Source organism: Lampetra planeri, chromosome 21 (genome assembly GCF_965212315.1).
Source record: "Lampetra planeri chromosome 21, kcLamPlan1.2.h2, whole genome shotgun sequence".
Taxonomy (NCBI): Eukaryota; Metazoa; Chordata; class Hyperoartia; order Petromyzontiformes; family Petromyzontidae; genus Lampetra; species Lampetra planeri.
Window position 1 is genome coordinate 6,427,483 of NC_136127.1, and position 23,847 is coordinate 6,451,329.

Consider the following 23,847-nt stretch of genomic DNA (forward strand, 5'->3'; position numbering starts at 1 on the left):
ATCTTTACGTTTGCTGACATTAATTCTTCTCTGTATTTTTTCCAGCAACCCATACTTACAATTCGAGTTCCCTCCAGGGAATACAGTTATTGGTATACAAATCAAGGGCAAGGAAGAAAAGAACGAATGGGTTACAAAATTCACAATTTCCTACAGTGTTGATGGAATTGTATGGATTCCGCTAAACAAGGTAATGCTTTGACGGGTTTCAACGGGTTAATTGTGAGAGTGTTGTGGAATAACATATCACAATGCAAGTATGCTGACAGGATATTTTAAAGCATATTTGTAATGACTGCATTTATTTTTCAGATATTTGATGGCAACTCTAAGGAACACTCGGAAACCATCATCTTTTTCGACCAATCTATCCCCTCCAATGCTGCTTATGTCCGTGTTTATCCTATTGAATATCATGAGCACATTAGCTTACTTGCTCAACTTCTACAAGACTGTCAGCACAAGAGTAAATTACCTATTCCTTATTTTCTTTGTACTACTTTATTGTCAAATGTACTGCTTGGCATCAATAAGAAAATAACTCGTCTTGCATATTTTCCCTCATACTAATTAATGAATACACATACTCGATAACCAATAATTACACTGGCATTAATCATGTTGACGCTCTTATAAGGTCTTCCTTGCAAAGGAAAAATGTCTGTAAACCACCTCTTGCTCTAAAAAAGTGCCGAATTTATTGCTATACATATCAACCGCATGAGTATTTTCTGCATCGTACGTGTAACATAACTGTTTTTCCTTAACAGCAACAACTGAAACACCAACAACGCCCACTCCCACCCCTAAAGTGAAAACAACAACAACCACAACACGTAAGGCCATATAATTGCCTTCTTTATATTGGAAACCTTAATTCGGTTGAATCCTCCAAATTGAAAGCAACATAAGTCTTTTCAAAATACATCCAACAAAAGCATTTCATAAATACTCATACTCGATTACCAATAATTACACTGCCATTAATAATATCGATGTCGTTATGAATACCGACAAAGTATTCCTTATGAAAAGAATTGTCTGTATATTACCTCTTGCTTTAAAAATGGTTGAATTTATTTCCGTAATTATCAACAGTGTAAAGATATTTTCTGCACAGCACGTGTAACGTACTTTTTTTCCTTAACAGCAACAACAATCATCGTTCCTACAACAACTGAAACACCAACACCGCCCACTCCCACCCCTAAAGTGACAACAACAAGCATTCAAACTACAACACGTAAGGCCATATAATTGCCTTCTTTATATTGGAAACCTTAATTTGGAATTCGGTTGAATCCTCCAAATTGAAAGCAACATAAGTCTTTTCAAAATACATCCAACAAAAGCATTTCATAAATACTCATACTCGATTACCAATAATTACACTGATATTAATATTATCGATGTCGTTATGAATACCGATAAAGTATTCCTTGTGAAAGAGAATTGTCTGTATATTACCTCTTGCTTTAAAAATGGTTGAATTTATTTCCATAATTATCAACAGTGTACGGATATTTTCTGCACCACACGTGTAACGTACTTTTTTTTCCTTAACAGCAACAACAACTGAAACACCAACAACGCCCACTCCCACCCCTACAGTGACAACAACAAGCATTCAAACCACAACACGTGAGGACATATCATTTCCTTCTTTGTATTTTAGACCAATGTTGCTTTCATTTTGGAGTGATAAAACCTTTTCAGGTTTCCCATATTATTGTTAGACTATGAACGTATCCAACATGAATATTATGAGAAGTATTTCCAGATCAGTGTAAATTTAATTTGTCAATTATAAAACGAATGGAGGCTTCCGAGATCAACGTTAGCATACTGTCATTAATAAACAAATGTTTCATTGCAGGCTCCATTCCTTGTCAACATTTAGCCACTCTCATTAGAACATTGAAACGCCATACCTTTACGGATTTGTATTGCATGACTGTGTTTAAAATGTGTGAGGCTAATGTAACATGGATGTTAGGCTATAATTCGAAGATTTATATTTTTCCTCACAGTGTTAATCCACAGAGCATATGAATATGTTTAGTGCACCTATGAAATGTTGAAACAATGGAAAACAAGTGTTTATAAAGAACCATTTTTTTTGTCACTGCAGCTTGTTCAATACCAATGGAAAATCCTGAGATTTCATATTCATCAGGAGATGTTCCTGGACCAGGCAAACCATGGTCTCCAAGTAGCGATGACAAGTAAGATACAACGTATAAAACCTCTTACACTTACACCTGTAGTCTATCATATTCTGTATTCATGCTATACTGTAAGGTAGTAAATAATATACCTTTAAAAACATTTGTGTGGATAAAATCATGCTAATTTTCTTATTATTGTCTGTATTGTTCAGCTCCCCATTCATAGAAGTTAAAATACCTCCAGGAAGTACATTTGTCGGCGTAATAACCGAGGGTAATCCAGATCAACCTCAGTGGGTTTCAAAATATGAAATTTCATACACCACCGATGGAGTTCACTGGGTGGTAATTGACAAGGTAATCTTTGCATATCACCCAACACATTATTTGAGCAGATTTTGTTATATTGTGAATTGAGTGATAATTGCCTTCATGGCATTTCTCATGGTTCTCTCCAACATTAACCACTTTCTCTTTTATGCATTAGGTATTTGAAGGCAATCATGACAGCATCACGGAACAAACCAACTACGTGGTACCTTCAATCCCAAATGTTGTAGCCATACGCATCATACCCGTAGAATGGATTGATAATGGAGTTAAGCATACAGATGAATCATATGAAAAAATTAGCATAATTGTAACAGTTCTGCTAGATTGCAAAGCTTCATGTAAGTACACACTGCCTATTTCATATTTCACTCACAAACCAATGCAGCAATTGAACGTGTTCCTTTTATCCTTCATTGTTATAAATCAATAATTGTTAAAACTCTATTCATTTGCACGTGCATATTTTCAAAATACATCCAACAAAACCATTTAATAAATACTCATACACTATTACCAATAATTACACTGCCATTAATAATATCGATGTCGTTATGAATACCGATAAAATATTCCTTGTGAAAGAGAATTGTCTGTATATTACCTCTTGCTTTAAAAATGGTTGAATTTATTTCCATAATTATCAACCGTGTACGGATATTTTCTGCACCACACGTGTAACGTACTTTTTTTTCCTTAACAGCAACAACAACTGAAACAACAACACCGACAACAACAAGCATTCAAACCACAACACGTAAGGCCATATAATTGCCTTCTTTATATTGGAAACCTTAATTCGGTTTAATCCTCCAAACTGAAAGCAACATAAGTCTTAAAGAGTTATCCTGAAATATTCACGTAAAAATCCGTACTTAACTACTTCTATTGATTTCTGCTTAGGATATTGCTCGGTATGAAAAAGGATTAACCATTCTTGCATTATAATAGGTTTTTTACCCTTTTTTCTGGCAACAAAACTGACACCTTTTTACAAGGAATCATGTTTACCTTAACTACAATACCTGCAGTCAAAATGCAAACAAAAAACACCCTGATAATGTATGCACTGTCCTTGAAATTGTTTGCATTTTGACTGCAGGTATTGTGGTTAATGTAAACATGATTCCTTGTAAAAAGGTGTCAGTTTTGTTGCCAGAAAAAAGGGGAAAAACCTATTATGATATTTTGCTTCTGGCAAAGGAGGTCTCATGATGTAAACATTCTTGCACATTTGTACAATGTATGATCATACTCTGTAATGCATGCCGCGTCATTTTCTTTTTACATGAAAAAAACATTCATGCCATAATCATTTAGAAACCTATTCAATGACTCATCTTCAACAAGGGATTTAAACGTAAATTTTGTTTGATTTTCGTTGCAGCTTGCTATTACATAATGCCTATCCCGAAGATAAAATACTCCTCCTCAAGTGATGAGCAAACATCGGCAAATTCAGCAAGTTCTGAGGTGGATTCTCATGAATCCTGGACCCCAAACAAACATGACAGGTGTGCCTGAAACACTTCGCAAATGCCCACATCAAGGACATGTTTACTTAAGATCAATATAAGAATCATCTTTACGTTTGCTGACATTAATTCTTCTCTGTATTTTTTCCAGCAACCCATACTTACAATTCGAGTTCCCTCCAGGGAATACAGTTATTGGTATACAAATCAAGGGCAAGGAAGAAAAGAACGAATGGGTTACAAAATTCACAATTTCCTACAGTGTTGATGGAATTGTATGGATTCCGCTAAACAAGGTAATGCTTTGACCGGTTTCAACGGGTTAATTGTGAGAGTGTTGTGGAATAACATATCACAATACAAGTATGCTGACAGGATATTTTAAAGCATATTTGTAATGACTGCATTTATTTTTCAGATATTTGATGGCAACTCTAAGGAACACTCGGAAACCATCATCTTTTTCGACCAATCTATCCCCTCCAATGCTGCATATGTCCGTGTTTATCCTATTGAATATCATGAGCACATTAGCTTACTTGCTCAACTTCTACAAGACTGTCAGCACAAGAGTAAATTACCTATTCCTTATTTTCTTTGTACTACTTTATTGTCAAATGTACTGCTTGGCATCAATAAGAAAATAACTCGTCTTGCATATTTTCCCTCATACTAATTAATGAATACACATACTCGATAACCAATAATTACACTGGCATTAATCATGTTGACGCTCTTATAAGGTCTTCCTTGCAAAGGAAAAATGTCTGTAAACCACCTCTTGCTCTAAAAAAGTGCCGAATTTATTGCTATACATATCAACCGCATGAGTATTTTCTGCATCGTACGTGTAACATAACTGTTTTTCCTTAACAGCAACAACTGAAACACCAACAACGCCCACTCCCACCCCTAAAGTGAAAACAACAACAACCACAACACGTAAGGCCATATAATTGCCTTCTTTATATTGGAAACCTTAATTCGGTTGAATCCTCCAAATTGAAAGCAACATAAGTCTTTTCAAAATTCATCCAACAAAAGCATTTCATAAATACTCATACTCGATTACCAATAATTACACTGTCATTAATAATATCGATGTCGTTATGAATACCGACAAAGTATTCCTTATGAAAAGAATTGTCTGTATATTACCTCTTGCTTTAAAAATTGTTGAATTTATTTCCATAATTATCAACAGTGTACGGATATTTTCTGCACCACACGTGTAACGTACTTTTTTTTCCTTAACAGCAACAACAACTGAAACACCAACAACGCCCACTCCCACCCCTACAGTGACAACAACAAGCATTCAAACCACAACACGTGAGGACATATCATTTCCTTCTTTGTATTTTAGACCAATGTTGCTTTCATTTTGGAGTGATAAAACCTTTTCAGGTTTCCCATATTATTGTTAGACTATGAACGTATCCAACATGAATATTATGAGAAGTATTTCCAGATCAGTGTAAATTTAATTTGTCAATTATAAAACGAATGGAGGCTTCCGAGATCAACGTTAGCATACTGTCATTAATAAACAAATGTTTCATTGCAGGCTCCATTCCTTGTCAACATTTAGCCACTCTCATTAGAACATTGAAACGCCATACCTTTACGGATTTGTATTGCATGACTGTGTTTAAAATGTGTGAGGCTAATGTAACATGGATGTTAGGCTATAATTCGAAGATTTATATTTTTCCTCACAGTGTTAATCCACAGAGCATATGAATATGTTTAGTGCACCTATGAAATGTTGAAACAATGGAAAACAAGTGTTTATAAAGAACCATTTTTTTTGTCACTGCAGCTTGTTCAATACCAATGGAAAATCCTGAGATTTCATATTCATCAGGAGATGTTCCTGGACCAGGCAAACCATGGTCTCCAAGTAGCGATGACAAGTAAGATACAACGTATAAAACCTCTTACACTTACACCTGTAGTCTATCATATTCTGTATTCATGCTATACTGTAAGGTAGTAAATAATATACCTTTAAAAACATTTGTGTGGATAAAATCATGCTAATTTTCTTATTATTGTCTGTATTGTTCAGCTCCCCATTCATAGAAGTTAAAATACCTCCAGGAAGTACATTTGTCGGCGTAATAACCGAGGGTAATCCAGATCAACCTCAGTGGGTTTCAAAATATGAAATTTCATACACCACCGATGGAGTTCACTGGGTGGTAATTGACAAGGTAATCTTTGCATATCACCCAACACATTATTTGAGCACATTTTGTTATATTGTGAATTGAGTGATAATTGCCTTCATGGCATTTCTCATGGTTCTCTCCAACATTAACCACTTTCTCTTTTATTGCATTAGGTATTTGAAGGCAATCATGACAGCATCACGGAACAAACCAACTACGTGGTACCTTCAATCCCAAATGTTGTAGCCATACGCATCATACCCGTAGAATGGATTGATAATGGAGTTAAGCATACAGATGAATCATATGAAAAAATTAGCATAATTGTAACAGTTCTGCTAGATTGCAAAGCTTCATGTAAGTACACACTGCCTATTTCATATTTCACTCACAAACCAATGCAGCAATTGAACGTGTTCCTTTTATCCTTCATTGTTATAAATCAATAATTGTTAAAACTCTATTCATTTGCACGTGCATATTTTCAAAATACATCCAACAAAACCATTTAATAAATACTCATACACTATTACCAATAATTACACTGCCATTAATAATATCGATGTCGTTATGAATACCGATAAAATATTCCTTGTGAAAGAGAGTTGTCTGTATATTACCTCTTGCTTTAAAAATGGTTGAATTTATTTCCATAATTATCAACCGTGTACGGATATTTTCTGCACCACACGTGTAACGTACTTTTTTTTCCTTAACAGCAACAACAACTGAAACACCAACAACGCCCACTCCCACCCCTACAGTGACAACAACAAGCATTCAAACCACAACACGTGAGGACATATCATTTCCTTCTTTGTATTTTAGACCAATGTTGCTTTCATTTTGGAGTGATAAAACCTTTTCAGGTTTCCCATATTATTGTTAGACTATGAACGTATCCAACATGAATATTATGAGAAGTATTTCCAGATCAGTGTAAATTTAATTTGTCAATTATAAAACGAATGGAGGCTTCCGAGATCAACGTTAGCATACTGTCATTAATAAACAAATGTTTCATTGCAGGCTCCATTCCTTGTCAACATTTAGCCACTCTCATTAGAACATTGAAACGCCATACCTTTACGGATTTGTATTGCATGACTGTGTTTAAAATGTGTGAGGCTATTGTAACATGGATGTTAGGCTATAATTCGAAGATTTATATTTTTCCTCACAGTGTTAATCCACAGAGCATATGAATATGTTTAGTGCACCTATGAAATGTTGAAACAATGGAAAACAAGTGTTTATAAAGAACCATTTTTTTTGTCACTGCAGCTTGTTCAATACCAATGGAAAATCCTGAGATTTCATATTCATCAGGAGATGTTCCTGGACCAGGCAAACCATGGTCTCCAAGTAGCGATGACAAGTAAGATACAACGTATAAAACCTCTTACACTTACACCTGTAGTCTATCATATTCTGTATTCATGCTATACTGTAAGGTAGTAAATAATATACCTTTAAAAACATTTGTGTGGATAAAATCATGCTAATTTTCTTATTATTGTCTGTATTGTTCAGCTCCCCATTCATAGAAGTTAAAATACCTCCAGGAAGTACATTTGTCGGCGTAATAACCGAGGGTAATCCAGATCAACCTCAGTGGGTTTCAAAATATGAAATTTCATACACCACCGATGGAGTTCACTGGGTGGTAATTGACAAGGTAATCTTTGCATATCACCCAACACATTATTTGAGCACATTTTGTTATATTGTGAATTGAGTGATAATTGCCTTCATGGCATTTCTCATGGTTCTCTCCAACATTAACCACTTTCTCTTTTATTGCATTAGGTATTTGAAGGCAATCATGACAGCATCACGGAACAAACCAACTACGTGGTACCTTCAATCCCAAATGTTGTAGCCATACGCATCATACCCGTAGAATGGATTGATAATGGAGTTAAGCATACAGATGAATCATATGAAAAAATTAGCATAATTGTAACAGTTCTGCTAGATTGCAAAGCTTCATGTAAGTACACACTGCCTATTTCATATTTCACTCACAAACCAATGCAGCAATTGAACGTGTTCCTTTTATCCTTCATTGTTATAAATCAATAATTGTTAAAACTCTATTCATTTGCACGTGCATATTTTCAAAATACATCCAACAAAACCATTTAATAAATACTCATACACTATTACCAATAATTACACTGCCGTTCATAATATCGATGTCGTTATGAATACCGATAAAATATTCCTTGTGAAAGAGAATTGTCTGTATATTACCTCTTGCTTTAAAAATGGTTGAATTTATTTCCATAATTATCAACCGTGTACGGATATTTTCTGCACCACACGTGTAACGTACTTTTTTTTCCTTAACAGCAACAACAACTGAAACAACAACACCGACAACAACAAGCATTCAAACCACAACACGTAAGGCCATATAATTGCCTTCTTTATATTGGAAACCTTAATTCGGTTTAATCCTCCAAACTGAAAGCAACATGAGTCTTAAAGAGTTATCCTGAAATATTCACGTAAAAATCCGTACTTAACTACTTCTATTGATTCCTGCTTAGGATATTGCTCGGTATGAAAAAGGATTAACCATTCTTGCATTATAATAGGTTTTTTACCCTTTTTTCTGGCAACAAAACTGACACCTTTTTACAAGGAATCATGTTTACCTTAACTACAATACCTGCAGTCAAAATGCAAACAAAAAACACCCTGATAATGTATGCACTGTCCTTGAAATTGTTTGCATTTTGACTGCAGGTATTGTGGTTAATGTAAACATGATTCCTTGTAAAAAGGTGTCAGTTTTGTTGCCAGAAAAAAGGGGAAAAACCTATTATGATATTTTGCTTCTGGCAAAGGAGGTCTCATGATGTAAACATTCTTGCACATTTGTACAATGTATGATCATACTCTGTAATGCATGCCGCGTCATTTTCTTTTTACATGAAAAAAACATTCATGCCATAATCATTTAGAAACCTATTCAATGACTCATCTTCAACAAGGGATTTAAACGTAAATTTTGTTTGATTTTCGTTGCAGCTTGCTATTACATAATGCCTATCCCGAAGATAAAATACTCCTCCTCAAGTGATGAGCAAACATCGGCAAATTCAGCAAGTTCTGAGGTGGATTCTCATGAATCCTGGACCCCAAACAAACATGACAGGTGTGCCTGAAACACTTCGCAAATGCCCACATCAAGGACATGTTTACTTAAGATCAATATAAGAATCATCTTTACGTTTGCTGACATTAATTCTTCTCTGTATTTTTTCCAGCAACCCATACTTACAATTCGAGTTCCCTCCAGGGAATACAGTTATTGGTATACAAATCAAGGGCAAGGAAGAAAAGAACGAATGGGTTACAAAATTCACAATTTCCTACAGTGTTGATGGAATTGTATGGATTCCGCTAAACAAGGTAATGCTTTGACGGGTTTCAACGGGTTAATTGTGAGAGTGTTGTGGAATAACATATCACAATGCAAGTATGCTGACAGGATATTTTAAAGCATATTTGTAATGACTGCATTTATTTTTCAGATATTTGATGGCAACTCTAAGGAACACTCGGAAACCATCATCTTTTTCGACCAATCTATCCCCTCCAATGCTGCTTATGTCCGTGTTTATCCTATTGAATATCATGAGCACATTAGCTTACTTGCTCAACTTCTACAAGACTGTCAGCACAAGAGTAAATTACCTATTCCTTATTTTCTTTGTACTACTTTATTGTCAAATGTACTGCTTGGCATCAATAAGAAAATAACTCGTCTTGCATATTTTCCCTCATACTAATTAATGAATACACATACTCGATAACCAATAATTACACTGGCATTAATCATGTTGACGCTCTTATAAGGTCTTCCTTGCAAAGGAAAAATGTCTGTAAACCACCTCTTGCTCTAAAAAAGTGCCGAATTTATTGCTATACATATCAACCGCATGAGTATTTTCTGCATCGTACGTGTAACATAACTGTTTTTCCTTAACAGCAACAACTGAAACACCAACAACGCCCACTCCCACCCCTAAAGTGAAAACAACAACAACCACAACACGTAAGGCCATATAATTGCCTTCTTTATATTGGAAACCTTAATTCGGTTGAATCCTCCAAATTGAAAGCAACATAAGTCTTTTCAAAATACATCCAACAAAAGCATTTCATAAATACTCATACTCGATTACCAATAATTACACTGCCATTAATAATATCGATGTCGTTATGAATACCGACAAAGTATTCCTTATGAAAAGAATTGTCTGTATATTACCTCTTGCTTTAAAAATGGTTGAATTTATTTCCGTAATTATCAACAGTGTAAAGATATTTTCTGCACAGCACGTGTAACGTACTTTTTTTCCTTAACAGCAACAACAATCATCGTTCCTACAACAACTGAAACACCAACACCGCCCACTCCCACCCCTAAAGTGACAACAACAAGCATTCAAACTACAACACGTAAGGACATATAATTGCCTTCTTTATATTGGAAACCTTAATTTGGAATTCGGTTGAATCCTCCAAATTGAAAGCAACATAAGTCTTTTCAAAATACATCCAACAAAAGCATTTCATAAATACTCATACTCGATTACCAATAATTACACTGATATTAATAATATCGATGTCGTTATGAATACCGATAAAGTATTCCTTGTGAAAGAGAATTGTCTGTATATTACCTCTTGCTTTAAAAATGGTTGAATTTATTTCCATAATTATCAACAGTGTACGGATATTTTCTGCACCACACGTGTAACGTACTTTTTTTTCCTTAACAGCAACAACAACTGAAACACCAACAACGCCCACTCCCACCCCTACAGTGACAACAACAAGCATTCAAACCACAACACGTGAGGACATATCATTTCCTTCTTTGTATTTTAGACCAATGTTGCTTTCATTTTGGAGTGATAAAACCTTTTCAGGTTTCCCATATTATTGTTAGACTATGAACGTATCCAACATGAATATTATGAGAAGTATTTCCAGATCAGTGTAAATTTAATTTGTCAATTATAAAACGAATGGAGGCTTCCGAGATCAACGTTAGCATACTGTCATTAATAAACAAATGTTTCATTGCAGGCTCCATTCCTTGTCAACATTTAGCCACTCTCATTAGAACATTGAAACGCCATACCTTTACGGATTTGTATTGCATGACTGTGTTTAAAATGTGTGAGGCTAATGTAACATGGATGTTAGGCTATAATTCGAAGATTTATATTTTTCCTCACAGTGTTAATCCACAGAGCATATGAATATGTTTAGTGCACCTATGAAATGTTGAAACAATGGAAAACAAGTGTTTATAAAGAACCATTTTTTTTGTCACTGCAGCTTGTTCAATACCAATGGAAAATCCTGAGATTTCATATTCATCAGGATATGTTCCTGGACCAGGCAAACCATGGTCTCCAAGTAGCGATGACAAGTAAGATACAACGTATAAAACCTCTTACACTTACACCTGTAGTCTATCATATTCTGTATTCATGCTATACTGTAAGGTAGTAAATAATATACCTTTAAAAACATTTGTGTGGATAAAATCATGCTAATTTTCTTATTATTGTCTGTATTGTTCAGCTCCCCATTCATAGAAGTTAAAATACCTCCAGGAAGTACATTTGTCGGCGTAATAACCGAGGGTAATCCAGATCAACCTCAGTGGGTTTCAAAATATGAAATTTCATACACCACCGATGGAGTTCACTGGGTGGTAATTGACAAGGTAATCTTTGCATATCACCCAACACATTATTTGAGCACATTTTGTTATATTGTGAATTGAGTGATAATTGCCTTCATGGCATTTCTCATGGTTCTCTCCAACATTAACCACTTTCTCTTTTATGCATTAGGTACTTGAAGGCAATCATGACAGCATCACGGAACAAACCAACTACGTGGTACCTTCAATCCCAAATGTTGTAGCCATACGCATCATACCCGTAGAATGGATTGATAATGGAGTTAAGCATACAGATGAATCATATGAAAAAATTAGCATAATTGTAACAGTTCTGCTAGATTGCAAAGCTTCATGTAAGTACACACTGCCTATTTCATATTTCACTCACAAACCAATGCAGCAATTGAACGTGTTCCTTTTTTCCTTCATTGTTATAAATCAATAATTGTTAAAACTCTATTCATTTGCACGTGCATATTTTCAAAATACATCCAACAAAACCATTTAATAAATACTCATACACTATTACCAATAATTACACTGCCGTTCATAATATCGATGTCGTTATGAATACCGATAAAATATTCCTTGTGAAAGAGAATTGTCTGTATATTACCTCTTGCTTTAAAAATGGTTGAATTTATTTCCATAATTATCAACCGTGTACGGATATTTTCTGCACCACACGTGTAACGTACTTTTTTTTCCTTAACAGCAACAACAACTGAAACAACAACACCGACAACAACAAGCATTCAAACCACAACACGTAAGGCCCTATAATTGCCTTCTTTATATTGGAAACCTTAATTCGGTTTAATCCTCCAAACTGAAAGCAACATAAGTCTTAAAGAGTTATCCTGAAATATTCACGTAAAAATCCGTACTTAACTACTTCTATTGATTTCTGCTTAGGATATTGCTCGGTATGAAAAAGGATTAACCATTCTTGCATTATAATAGGTTTTTTACCCTTTTTTCTGGCAACAAAACTGACACCTTTTTACAAGGAATCATGTTTACCTTAACTACAATACCTGCAGTCAAAATGCAAACAAAAAACACCCTGATAATGTATGCACTGTCCTTGAAATTGTTTGCATTTTGACTGCAGGTATTGTGGTTAATGTAAACATGATTCCTTGTAAAAAGGTGTCAGTTTTGTTGCCAGAAAAAAGGGGAAAAACCTATTATGATATTTTGCTTCTGGCAAAGGAGGTCTCATGATGTAAACATTCTTGCACATTTGTACAATGTATGATCATACTCTGTAATGCATGCCGCGTCATTTTCTTTTTACATGAAAAAAACATTCATGCCATAATCATTTAGAAACCTATTCAATGACTCATCTTCAACAAGGGATTTAAACGTAAATTTTGTTTGATTTTCGTTGCAGCTTGCTATTACATAATGCCTATCCCGAAGATAAAATACTCCTCCTCAAGTGATGAGCAAACATCGGCAAATTCAGCAAGTTCTGAGGTGGATTCTCATGAATCCTGGACCCCAAACAAACATGACAGGTGTGCCTGAAACACTTCGCAAATGCCCACATCAAGGACATGTTTACTTAAGATCAATATAAGAATCATCTTTACGTTTGCTGACATTAATTCTTCTCTGTATTTTTTCCAGCAACCCATACTTACAATTCGAGTTCCCTCCAGGGAATACAGTTATTGGTATACAAATCAAGGGCAAGGAAGAAAAGAACGAATGGGTTACAAAATTCACAATTTCCTACAGTGTTGATGGAATTGTATGGATTCCGCTAAACAAGGTAATGCTTTGACCGGTTTCAACGGGTTAATTGTGAGAGTGTTGTGGAATAACATATCACAATGCAAGTATGCTGACAGGATATTTTAAAGCATATTTGTAATGACTGCATTTATTTTCAGATATTTGATGGCAACTCTAAGGAACACTCGGAAAGCATCATCTTTTTCGACCAATCTATCCCCTCCAATGCTGCATATGTCCGTGTTTATCCTATTGAATATCATGAGCACATTAGCTTACTTGCTCAACTTCTACAAGACTGTCAGCACAAGAGTAAATTACCTATTCCTTATTTTCTTTGTACTACTTTATTGTCAAATGTACTGCTTGGCATCAATAAGAAAATAACTCGTCTTGCATATTTTCCCTCATACTAATTAATCAATACACATACTCGATAACCAATAATTACACTGGCATTAATAATGTTGATGCTCTTATAAGGTCTTCCTTGCAAAGGAAAAATGTCTGTAAATCACGTCTTGCTCTAAAAAAGTGCCGAATTTATTGCTATACATATCAACCGCATGAGTATTTTCTGCATCATACGTGTAACATAACTGTTTTTCCTTAACAGCAACAACTGAAACACCAACAACGCCCACTCCCACCCCTAAAGTGAAAACAACAACAACCACAACACGTAAGGCCATATAATTGCCTTCTTTATATTGGAAACCTTAATTCGGTTGAATCCTCCAAATTGAAAGCAACATAAGTCTTTTCAAAATACATCCAACAAAACCATTTCATAAATACTCATACACTATTACTAATAATTACACTGCCATTAATAATATCGATGTCGTTATGAATACCGACAAAGTATTCCTTGTGAAAGAGAATTGTCTGTATATTACCTCTTGCTTTAAAAATGGTTGAATTTATTTCCATAATTATCAACAGTGTACGGATATTTTCTGCACCGCACGTGTAACGTACTTTATTTTTCCTTAACAGCAACAACAACTGAAACAACACCGACAACAACAAGCATTCAAACCACAACACGTAAGGCCATATAATTGCCTTTTTTATATTGGAAACCTTAATTTGGATTTCGGTTGAATCCTCCAAATTTAAAGCAATATAAGTCTTAAAGAGTTATCCTGAAATATTCACGTAAAAAAAGTACTTAACTACTTTTATTGATTTCTGCTTAAGATATTGCTCGGTATGAAAAAAAAGGATTAACCATTCTTGCACTATAATAGATTTTTTTACCCCTTTTTCTGGCAACAAAACTGACACCTTTTTACGAGGAATCATGTTTACATTAACCACAATACCTGCAGTAAAAATGCAAACAAAAAACACACCCTGATAATGTATGCACTGTCCTTGAAATTGTTTGCATTTTGACTGCAGGTATTGTGGTTAATGTAAACATGATTCCTTGTAAAAAGGTGTCAGTTTTGTTGCCAGAAAAAAGGGTCAAAAACCTATTATGATATTTTGCTGCTGGCAAAGGAGGTCTCATGATGTAAACATTCTTGCACATATGTGCAATGTATGATCATACTCTGTAATGCATGCCACGTCATTTTCTTTTTACATGAAAAAAACATTCATGCCATAATCATTTAGAATCCTATTCAATGACTCATCTTGTCAACAAGGGATTTAAACGTAAATTTTGTTTGATTTTCGTTGCAGCTTGCTATTACATAATGCCTATCCCGAAGATAACATACTCCTCCTCAAGTGACGAGCAAACATCGGCAAATTCAGCAAGTTCTGAGGCGGACTCTCATGAATCCTGGACCCCAAACAAACATGACAGGTGTGCCTTATTCTCTTCGCAAATGCCCAAATCAAGGACATGTTTACTTAAGATAATTACGAGAATCATCTGTACGTTTGCTGACATTAATTCTTCTCTGTATTTTTTCCAGCAACCCATACTTACAATTCGAGTTCCCTCCAGGGAATACAGTTATTGGTATACAAATCAAGGGCAAGGAAGAAAAGAACGAGTGGGTTACAAAATTCACAATTTCCTACAGTGTTGATGGAATTGTATGGATTCCGCTAAACAAGGTAATACTTTGACCGGTTTCAACGGGTTAATTGTGAGAGTGTTGCGGAATAACATATCACAATGCAAGTATGCTGACAGGATATTTTAAAGCATATTTGTAATGACTGCTTTTATTTTTCAGATATTTGATGGCAACTCTAAGGAACACTCGGAAACCATCATCTTTTTCGACCAATCTATCCCCTCCAATGCTGCTTATGTCCGTGTTTATCCTATTGAATATCATGAGCACATTAGCTTACTTGCTCAACTTCTACAAGACTGTCAGCACAAGAGTAAATTACCTATTCCTTATTTTCTTTGTACTACTTTATTGTCAAATGTACTGCTTGGCATCAACAAGAAAATAACTCGTCTTGCATATTTTCCCTCATAGTAATTAATTAATACACATACTCGATTACCAATAATTACACTGGCATTAATCATGTTGACGCTCTTATAAGGTCTTCCTTGCAAAGGAAAAATGTCTGTAAACCACCTCTTGCTCTACAAAAGTGCCGAATTTATTGCTATACATATCAACCGCATGAGTATTTTCTGCATCGTACGTGTAACATAACTGTTTTTCCTTAACAGCAACAACTGAAACACCAACAACGCCCACTCCCACCCCTAAAGTGAAAACAACAACAACCACAACACGTAAGGCCATATAATTGCCTTCTTTATATTGGAAACCTTAATTCGGTTGAATCCTCCAAATTTAAAGCAACACAAGTCTTTTCAAAATACATCCAACAAAAGCATTTCATAAATACTCATACTCGATTACCAATAATTACACTGCCATTAATAATATCGATGTCGTTCTGAATACCGACAAAGTATTCCTTGTGAAAAAGAATTGTCTGTATATTACCTCTTGCTTAAAAAATGGTGGAATTTATTTCCGTAATTATCAACAGTGTAAGGATATTTTCTGCACAACACGTGTAACATACTTTTTTTCCTTAACAGCAACAACAATCATCGTTCCTAAAACAACTGAAACACCAACACCGCCCACTCCCACCCCTAAAGTGACAACAACAAGCATTCAAACTACAACACGTAAGGCCATATAATTGCCTTTTTTATATTGGAAACCTTAATTTGGATTTCGGTTGAATCCTCCAAATTTAAAGCAATATAAGTCTTAAAGAGTTATCCTGAAATATTCACGTAAAAAAAGTACTTAACTACTTTTATTGATTTCTGCTTAAGATATTGCTCGGTATGAAAAAAAAAAGGATTAACCATTCTTGCACTATAATAGATTTTTTTACCCCTTTTTCTGGCAACAAAACTGACACCTTTTTACGAGGAATCATGTTTACATTAACCACAATACCTGCAGTAAAAATGCAAACAAAAAACACACCCTGATAATGTATGCACTGTCCTTGAAATTGTTTGCATTTTGACTGCAGGTATTGTGGTTAATGTAAACATGATTCCTTGTAAAAAGGTGTCAGTTTTGTTGCCAGAAAAAAGGGTCAAAAACCTATTATGATATTTTGCTGCTGGCAAAGGAGGTCTCATGATGTAAACATTCTTGCACATATGTGCAATGTATGATCATACTCTGTAATGCATGCCACGTCATTTTCTTTTTACATGAAAAAAACATTCATGCCATAATCATTTAGAATCCTATTCAATGACTCATCTTGTCAACAAGGGATTTGAACGTAAATTTTGTTTGATTTTCGTTGCAGCTTGCTATTACATAATGCCTATCCCGAAGATAACATACTCCTCCTCAAGTGATGAGCAAACATCGGCAAATTCAGCAAGTTCTGAGGCGGACTCTCATGAATCCTGGACCCCAAACAAACATGACAGGTGTGCCTTATTCTCTTCGCAAATGCCCAAATCAAGGACATGTTTACTTAAGATCAATATAAGAATCATCTTTACGTTTGCTGACATTAATTCTTCTCTGTATTTTTTCCAGCAACCCATACTTACAATTCGAGTTCCCTCCAGGGAATACAGTTATTGGTATACAAATCAAGGGCAAGGAAGAAAAGAACGAATGGGTTACAAAATTCACAATTTCCTACAGTGTTGATGGAATTGTATGGATTCCGCTTAACAAGGTAATACTTTGACCGGTTTCAACGGGTTAATTGTGAGAGTGTTGCGGAATAACATATCACAATGCAAGTATGCTGACAGGATATTTTAAAGCATATTTGTAATGACTGCTTTTATTTTTCAGATATTTGATGGCAACTCTAAGGAACACTCGGAAACCATCATCTTTTTCGACCAATCTATCCCCTCCAATGCTGCTTATGTCCGTGTTTATCCTATTGAATATCATGAGCACATTAGCTTACTTGCTCAACTTCTACAAGACTGTCAGCACAAGAGTAAATTACCTATTCCTTATTTTCTTTGTACTACTTTATTGTCAAATGTACTGCTTGGCATCAACAAGAAAATAACTCGTCTTGCATATTTTACCTCATAGTAATTAATTAATACACATACTCGATTACCAATAATTACACTGGCATTAATCATGTTGACGCTCTTATAAGGTCTTCCTTGCAAAGGAAAAATGTCTGTAAACCACCTCTTGCTCTAAAAAAGTGCCGAATTTATTGCTATACATATCAACCGCATGAGTATTTTCTGCATCGTACGTGTAACATAACTGTTTTTCCTTAACAGCAACAACTGAAACACCAACAACGCCCACTCCCACCCCTAAAGTGAAAACAACAACAACCACAACACGTAAGGCCATATAATTGCCTTCTTTATATTGGAAACCTTAATTCGGTTGAATCCTCCAAATTGAAAGCAACATAAGTCTTTTCAAAATACATCCAACAAAAGCATTTCATAAATACTCATACTCGATTACCAATAATTACACTGCCATTAATAATATCGATGTCGTTATGAATACCGACAAAGTATTCCTTATGAAAAGAATTGTCTGTATATTACCTCTTGCTTTAAAAATGGTTGAATTTATTTCCGTAATTATCAACAGTGTAAAGATATTTTCTGCACAGCACATGTAACGTACTTTTTTTCCTTAACAGCAACAACAATCATCGTTCCTACAACAACTGAAACACCAACACCGCCCACTCCCACCCCTAAAGTGACAACAACAAGCATTCAAACTACAACACGTAAGGCCATATAATTGCCTTCTTTATATTGGAAACCTTAATTTGGAATTCGGATGAATCCTCCAAATTTAAAGCAACATAAGTCTTTTCAAAATACATCCAACAAAAGCATTTCATAAATACTCATACTCGATTACCAATAATTACACTGCCATTAATAATATCGATGTCGTTCTGAATACCGACAAAGTATTCCTTGTGAAAAAGAATTGTCTGTATATTACCTCTTGCTTAAAAAATGGTGGAATTTATTTCCGTAATTATCAACAGTGTAAGGATATTTTCTGCACAGCACGTGTAACATACTTTTTTTCCTTAACAGCAACAACAATCATCGTTCCTACAACAACTGAAACACCAACACCGCCCACTCCCACCCCTAAAGTGACAACAACAAGCATTCAAACTACAACACGTAAGGCCATATAATTGCCTTTTTTATATTGGAAACCTTAATTTGGATTTCGGTTGAATCCTCCAAATTTAAAGCAATATAAGTCTTAAAGAGTTATCCTGAAATATTCACGTAAAAAAAGTACTTAACTACTTTTATTGATTTCTGCTTAAGATATTGCTCGGTATGAAAAAAAAAAGGATTAACCATTCTTGCACTATAATAGATTTTTTTACCCCTTTTTCTGGCAACAAAACTGACACCTTTTTACGAGGAATCATGTTTACATTAACCACAATACCTGCAGTAAAAATGCAAACAAAAAACACACCCTGATAATGTATGCACTGTCCTTGAAATTGTTTGCATTTTGACTGCAGGTATTGTGGTTAATGTAAACATGATTCCTTGTAAAAAGGTGTCAGTTTTGTTGCCAGAAAAAAGGGTCAAAAACCTATTATGATATTTTGCTGCTGGCAAAGGAGGTCTCATGATGTAAACATTCTTGCACATATGTGCAATGTATGATCATACTCTGTAATGCATGCCACGTCATTTTCTTTTTACATGAAAAAAACATTCATGCCATAATCATTTAGAATCCTATTCAATGACTCATCTTGTCAACAAGGGATTTAAACATAAATTTTGTTTGATTTTCGTTGCAGCTTGCTATTACATAATGCCTATCCCGAAGATAACATACTCCTCCTCAAGTGACGAGCAAACATCGGCAAATTCAGCAAGTTCTGAGGCGGACTCTCATGAATCCTGGACCCCAAACAAACATGACAGGTGTGCCTTATTCTCTTCGCAAATGCCCAAATCAAGGACATGTTTACTTAAGATAATTACGAGAATCATCTGTACGTTTGCTGACATTAATTCTTCTCTGTATTTTTTCCAGCAACCCATACTTACAATTCGAGTTCCCTCCAGGGAATACAGTTATTGGTATACAAATCAAGGGCAAGGAAGAAAAGAACGAGTGGGTTACAAAATTCACAATTTCCTACAGTGTTGATGGAATTGTATGGATTCCGCTAAACAAGGTAATACTTTGACCGGTTTCAACGGGTTAATTGTGAGAGTGTTGCGGAATAACATATCACAATGCAAGTATGCTGACAGGATATTTTAAAGCATATTTGTAATGACTGCTTTTATTTTTCAGATATTTGATGGCAACTCTAAGGAACACTCGGAAACCATCATCTTTTTCGACCAATCTATCCCCTCCAATGCTGCTTATGTCCGTGTTTATCCTATTGAATATCATGAGCACATTAGCTTACTTGCTCAACTTCTACAAGACTGTCAGCACAAGAGTAAATTACCTATTCCTTATTTTCTTTGTACTACTTTATTGTCAAATGTACTGCTTGGCATCAACAAGAAAATAACTCGTCTTGCATATTTTCCCTCAGTAATTAATTAATACACATACTCGATTACCAATAATTACACTGGCATTAATCATGTTGACGCTCTTATAAGGTCTTCCTTGCAAAGGAAAAATGTCTGTAAACCACCTCTTGCTCTAAAAAAGTGCCGAATTTATTGCTATACATATCAACCGCATGAGTATTTTCTGCATCGTACGTGTAACATAACTGTTTTTCCTTAACAGCAACAACTGAAACACCAACAACGCCCACTCCCACCCCTAAAGTGAAAACAACAACAACCACAACACGTAAGGCCATATAATTGCCTTCTTTATATTGGAATACCTTAATTCGGTTGAATCCTCCAAATTGAAAGCAACATAAGTCTTTTCAAAATACATCCAACAAAAGCATTTCATAAATACTCATACTCGATTACCAATAATTACACTGCCATTAATAATATCGATGTCGTTATGAATACCGACAAAGTATTCCTTATGAAAAGAATTGTCTGTATATTACCTCTTGCTTTAAAAATGGTTGAATTTATTTCCGTAATTATCAACAGTGTAAAGATATTTTCTGCACAGCACATGTAACGTACTTTTTTTCCTTAACAGCAACAACAATCATCGTTCCTACAACAACTGAAACACCAACACCGCCCACTCTCACCCCTAAAGTGACAACAACAAGCATTCAAACTACAACACGTAAGGCCATATAATTGCCTTTTTTATATTGGAAACCTTAATTTGGAATTCGGATGAATCCTCCAAATTTAAAGCAACATAAGTCTTTTCAAAATACATCCAACAAAAGCATTTCATAAATACTCATACTCGATTACCAATAATTACACTGCCATTAATAATATCGATGTCGTTATGAATACCGACAAAGTATTCCTTATGAAAAGAATTGTCTGTATATTACCTCTTGCTTTAAAAATGGTTGAATTTATTTCCGTAATTATCAACAGTGTAAAGATATTTTCTGCACAGCACATGTAACGTACTTTTTTTCCTTAACAGCAACAACAATCATCGTTCCTACAACAACTGAAACACCAACACCGCCCACTCTCACCCCTAAAGTGACAACAACAAGCATTCAAACTACAACACGTAAGGCCATATAATTTCCTTCTTTATATTGGAAACCTTAATTTGGAATTCGGATGAATCCTCCAAATTTAAAGCAACATAAGTCTTTTCAAAATACATCCAACAAAAGCATTTCATAAATACTCATACTCGATTACCAATAATTACACTGCCATTAATAATATCGATGTCGTTCTGAATACCGACAAAGTATTCCTTGTGAAAAAGAATTGTCTGTATATTACCTCTTGCTTAAAAAATGGTGGAATTTATTTCCGTAATTATCAACAGTGTAAGGATATTTTCTGCACAGCACGTGTAACATACTTTTTTTCCTTAACAGCAACAACAATCATCGTTCCTACAACAACTGAAACACCAACACCGCCCACTCCCACCCCTAAAGTGACAACAACAAGCATTCAAACTACAACACGTAAGGCCATATAATTGCCTTTTTTATATTGGAAACCTTAATTTGGATTTCGGTTGAATCCTCCAAATTTAAAGCAATATAAGTCTTAAAGAGTTATCCTGAAATATTCACTTAAAAAAGTACTTAACTACTTCTATTGATTTCTGCTTAGGATATTGCTCGGTAACTAAAATGATTAACCATTCTTGCACTATAATAGATTTTTTACCCTTTTTTCTGGCAACAAAACTGACACCTTTTTACGAGGAATCATGTTTACATTAACCACAATACCTGCAGTAAAAATGCGAACAAAAAACACACCCTGATAATGTATGCACTGTCCTTGAAATTGTTTGCATTTTGACTGCAGGTATTGTGGTTAATATAAACATGATTCCTTGTAAAAAGGTGTCAGTTTTGTTGCCAGAAAAAAGGGTAAAAAACCTTTTATGATATTTTGCTTCTGGCAAAGGAGGTCTCATGATGTAAACTTTCTTGCACATATGTGCAATGTATGATCATACTCTGTAATGCATGCCGCGTCATTTTCTTTTTACATGAAAAAAACATTCATGCCATAATCATTTAGAATCCTATTCAATGACTCATCTTGTCAACAAGGGCTTTAAACGTAAATTTTGTTTGATTTTCGTTGCAGCTTGCTATTACATAATGCCTATCCCGAAGATAACATACTCCTCCTCAAGTGACGAGCAAACATCGGCAAATTCAGCAAGTTCTGAGGCGGACTCTCATGAATCCTGGACCCCAAACAAACATGACAGGTGTGCCTTATTCTCTTCGCAAATGCCCAAATCAAGGACATGTTTACTTAAGATAATTACGAGAATCATCTGTACGTTTGCTGACATTAATTCTTCTCTGTATTTTTTCCAGCAACCCATACTTACAATTCGAGTTCCCTCCAGGGAATACAGTTATTGGTATACAAATCAAGGGCAAGGAAGAAAAGAACGAGTGGGTTACAAAATTCACAATTTCCTACAGTGTTGATGGAATTGTATGGATTCCGCTAAACAAGGTAATACTTTGACCGGTTTCAACGGGTTAATTGTGAGAGTGTTGCGGAATAACATATCACAATGCAAGTATGCTGACAGGATATTTTAAAGCATATTTGTAATGACTGCTTTTATTTTTCAGATATTTGATGGCAACTCTAAGGAACACTCGGAAACCATCATCTTTTTCGACCAATCTATCCCCTCCAATGCTGCTTATGTCCGTGTTTATCCTATTGAATATCATGAGCACATTAGCTTACTTGCTCAACTTCTACAAGACTGTCAGCACAAGAGTAAATTACCTATTCCTTATTTTCTTTGTACTACTTTATTGTCAAATGTACTGCTTGGCATCAACAAGAAAATAACTCGTCTTGCATATTTTCCCTCATAGTAATTAATTAATACACATACTCGATTACCAATAATTACACTGGCATTAATCATGTTGACGCTCTTATAAGGTCTTCCTTGCAAAGGAAAAATGTCTGTAAACCACCTCTTGCTCTAAAAAAGTGCCGAATTTATTGCTATACATATCAACCGCATGAGTATTTTCTGCATCGTACGTGTAACATAACTGTTTTTCCTTAACAGCAACAACTGAAACACCAACAACGCCCACTCCCACCCCTAAAGTGAAAACAACAACAACCACAACACGTAAGGCCATATAATTGCCTT

The 23,847-nt window shown here is 35.0% G+C and overlaps 1 protein-coding gene and 1 long non-coding RNA gene across 2 annotated transcripts; both read left to right on the forward strand.

Moving 5' to 3' along the window:
• Positions 1 to 1,564: 1,564 nt before the first annotated feature.
• LOC144724579 (uncharacterized) lies at positions 1,565 to 3,255 on the forward strand. The gene is made up of 5 exons (XR_013586523.1): positions 1,565 to 1,641; positions 2,132 to 2,225; positions 2,381 to 2,525; positions 2,656 to 2,839; positions 3,202 to 3,255. It is a non-coding gene; the product is annotated as an uncharacterized LOC144724579 (long non-coding RNA).
• Positions 3,256 to 5,228: 1,973 nt separating this feature from the next.
• LOC144724785 (EGF-like repeat and discoidin I-like domain-containing protein 3) lies at positions 5,229 to 9,323 on the forward strand. Its single transcript, XM_078604172.1, has 10 exons — positions 5,229 to 5,305; positions 5,796 to 5,889; positions 6,045 to 6,189; positions 6,321 to 6,504; positions 6,867 to 6,941; positions 7,432 to 7,525; positions 7,681 to 7,825; positions 7,957 to 8,140; positions 8,503 to 8,556; positions 9,187 to 9,323. The coding sequence occupies exons 2-10, from the start codon at positions 5,810 to 5,812 to the stop codon at positions 9,321 to 9,323; spliced, it is 1,098 nt and encodes a 365-aa protein (XP_078460298.1). The 5' UTR covers positions 5,229 to 5,305; positions 5,796 to 5,809.
• The last annotated feature ends 14,524 nt before the right edge of the window (positions 9,324 to 23,847 follow it).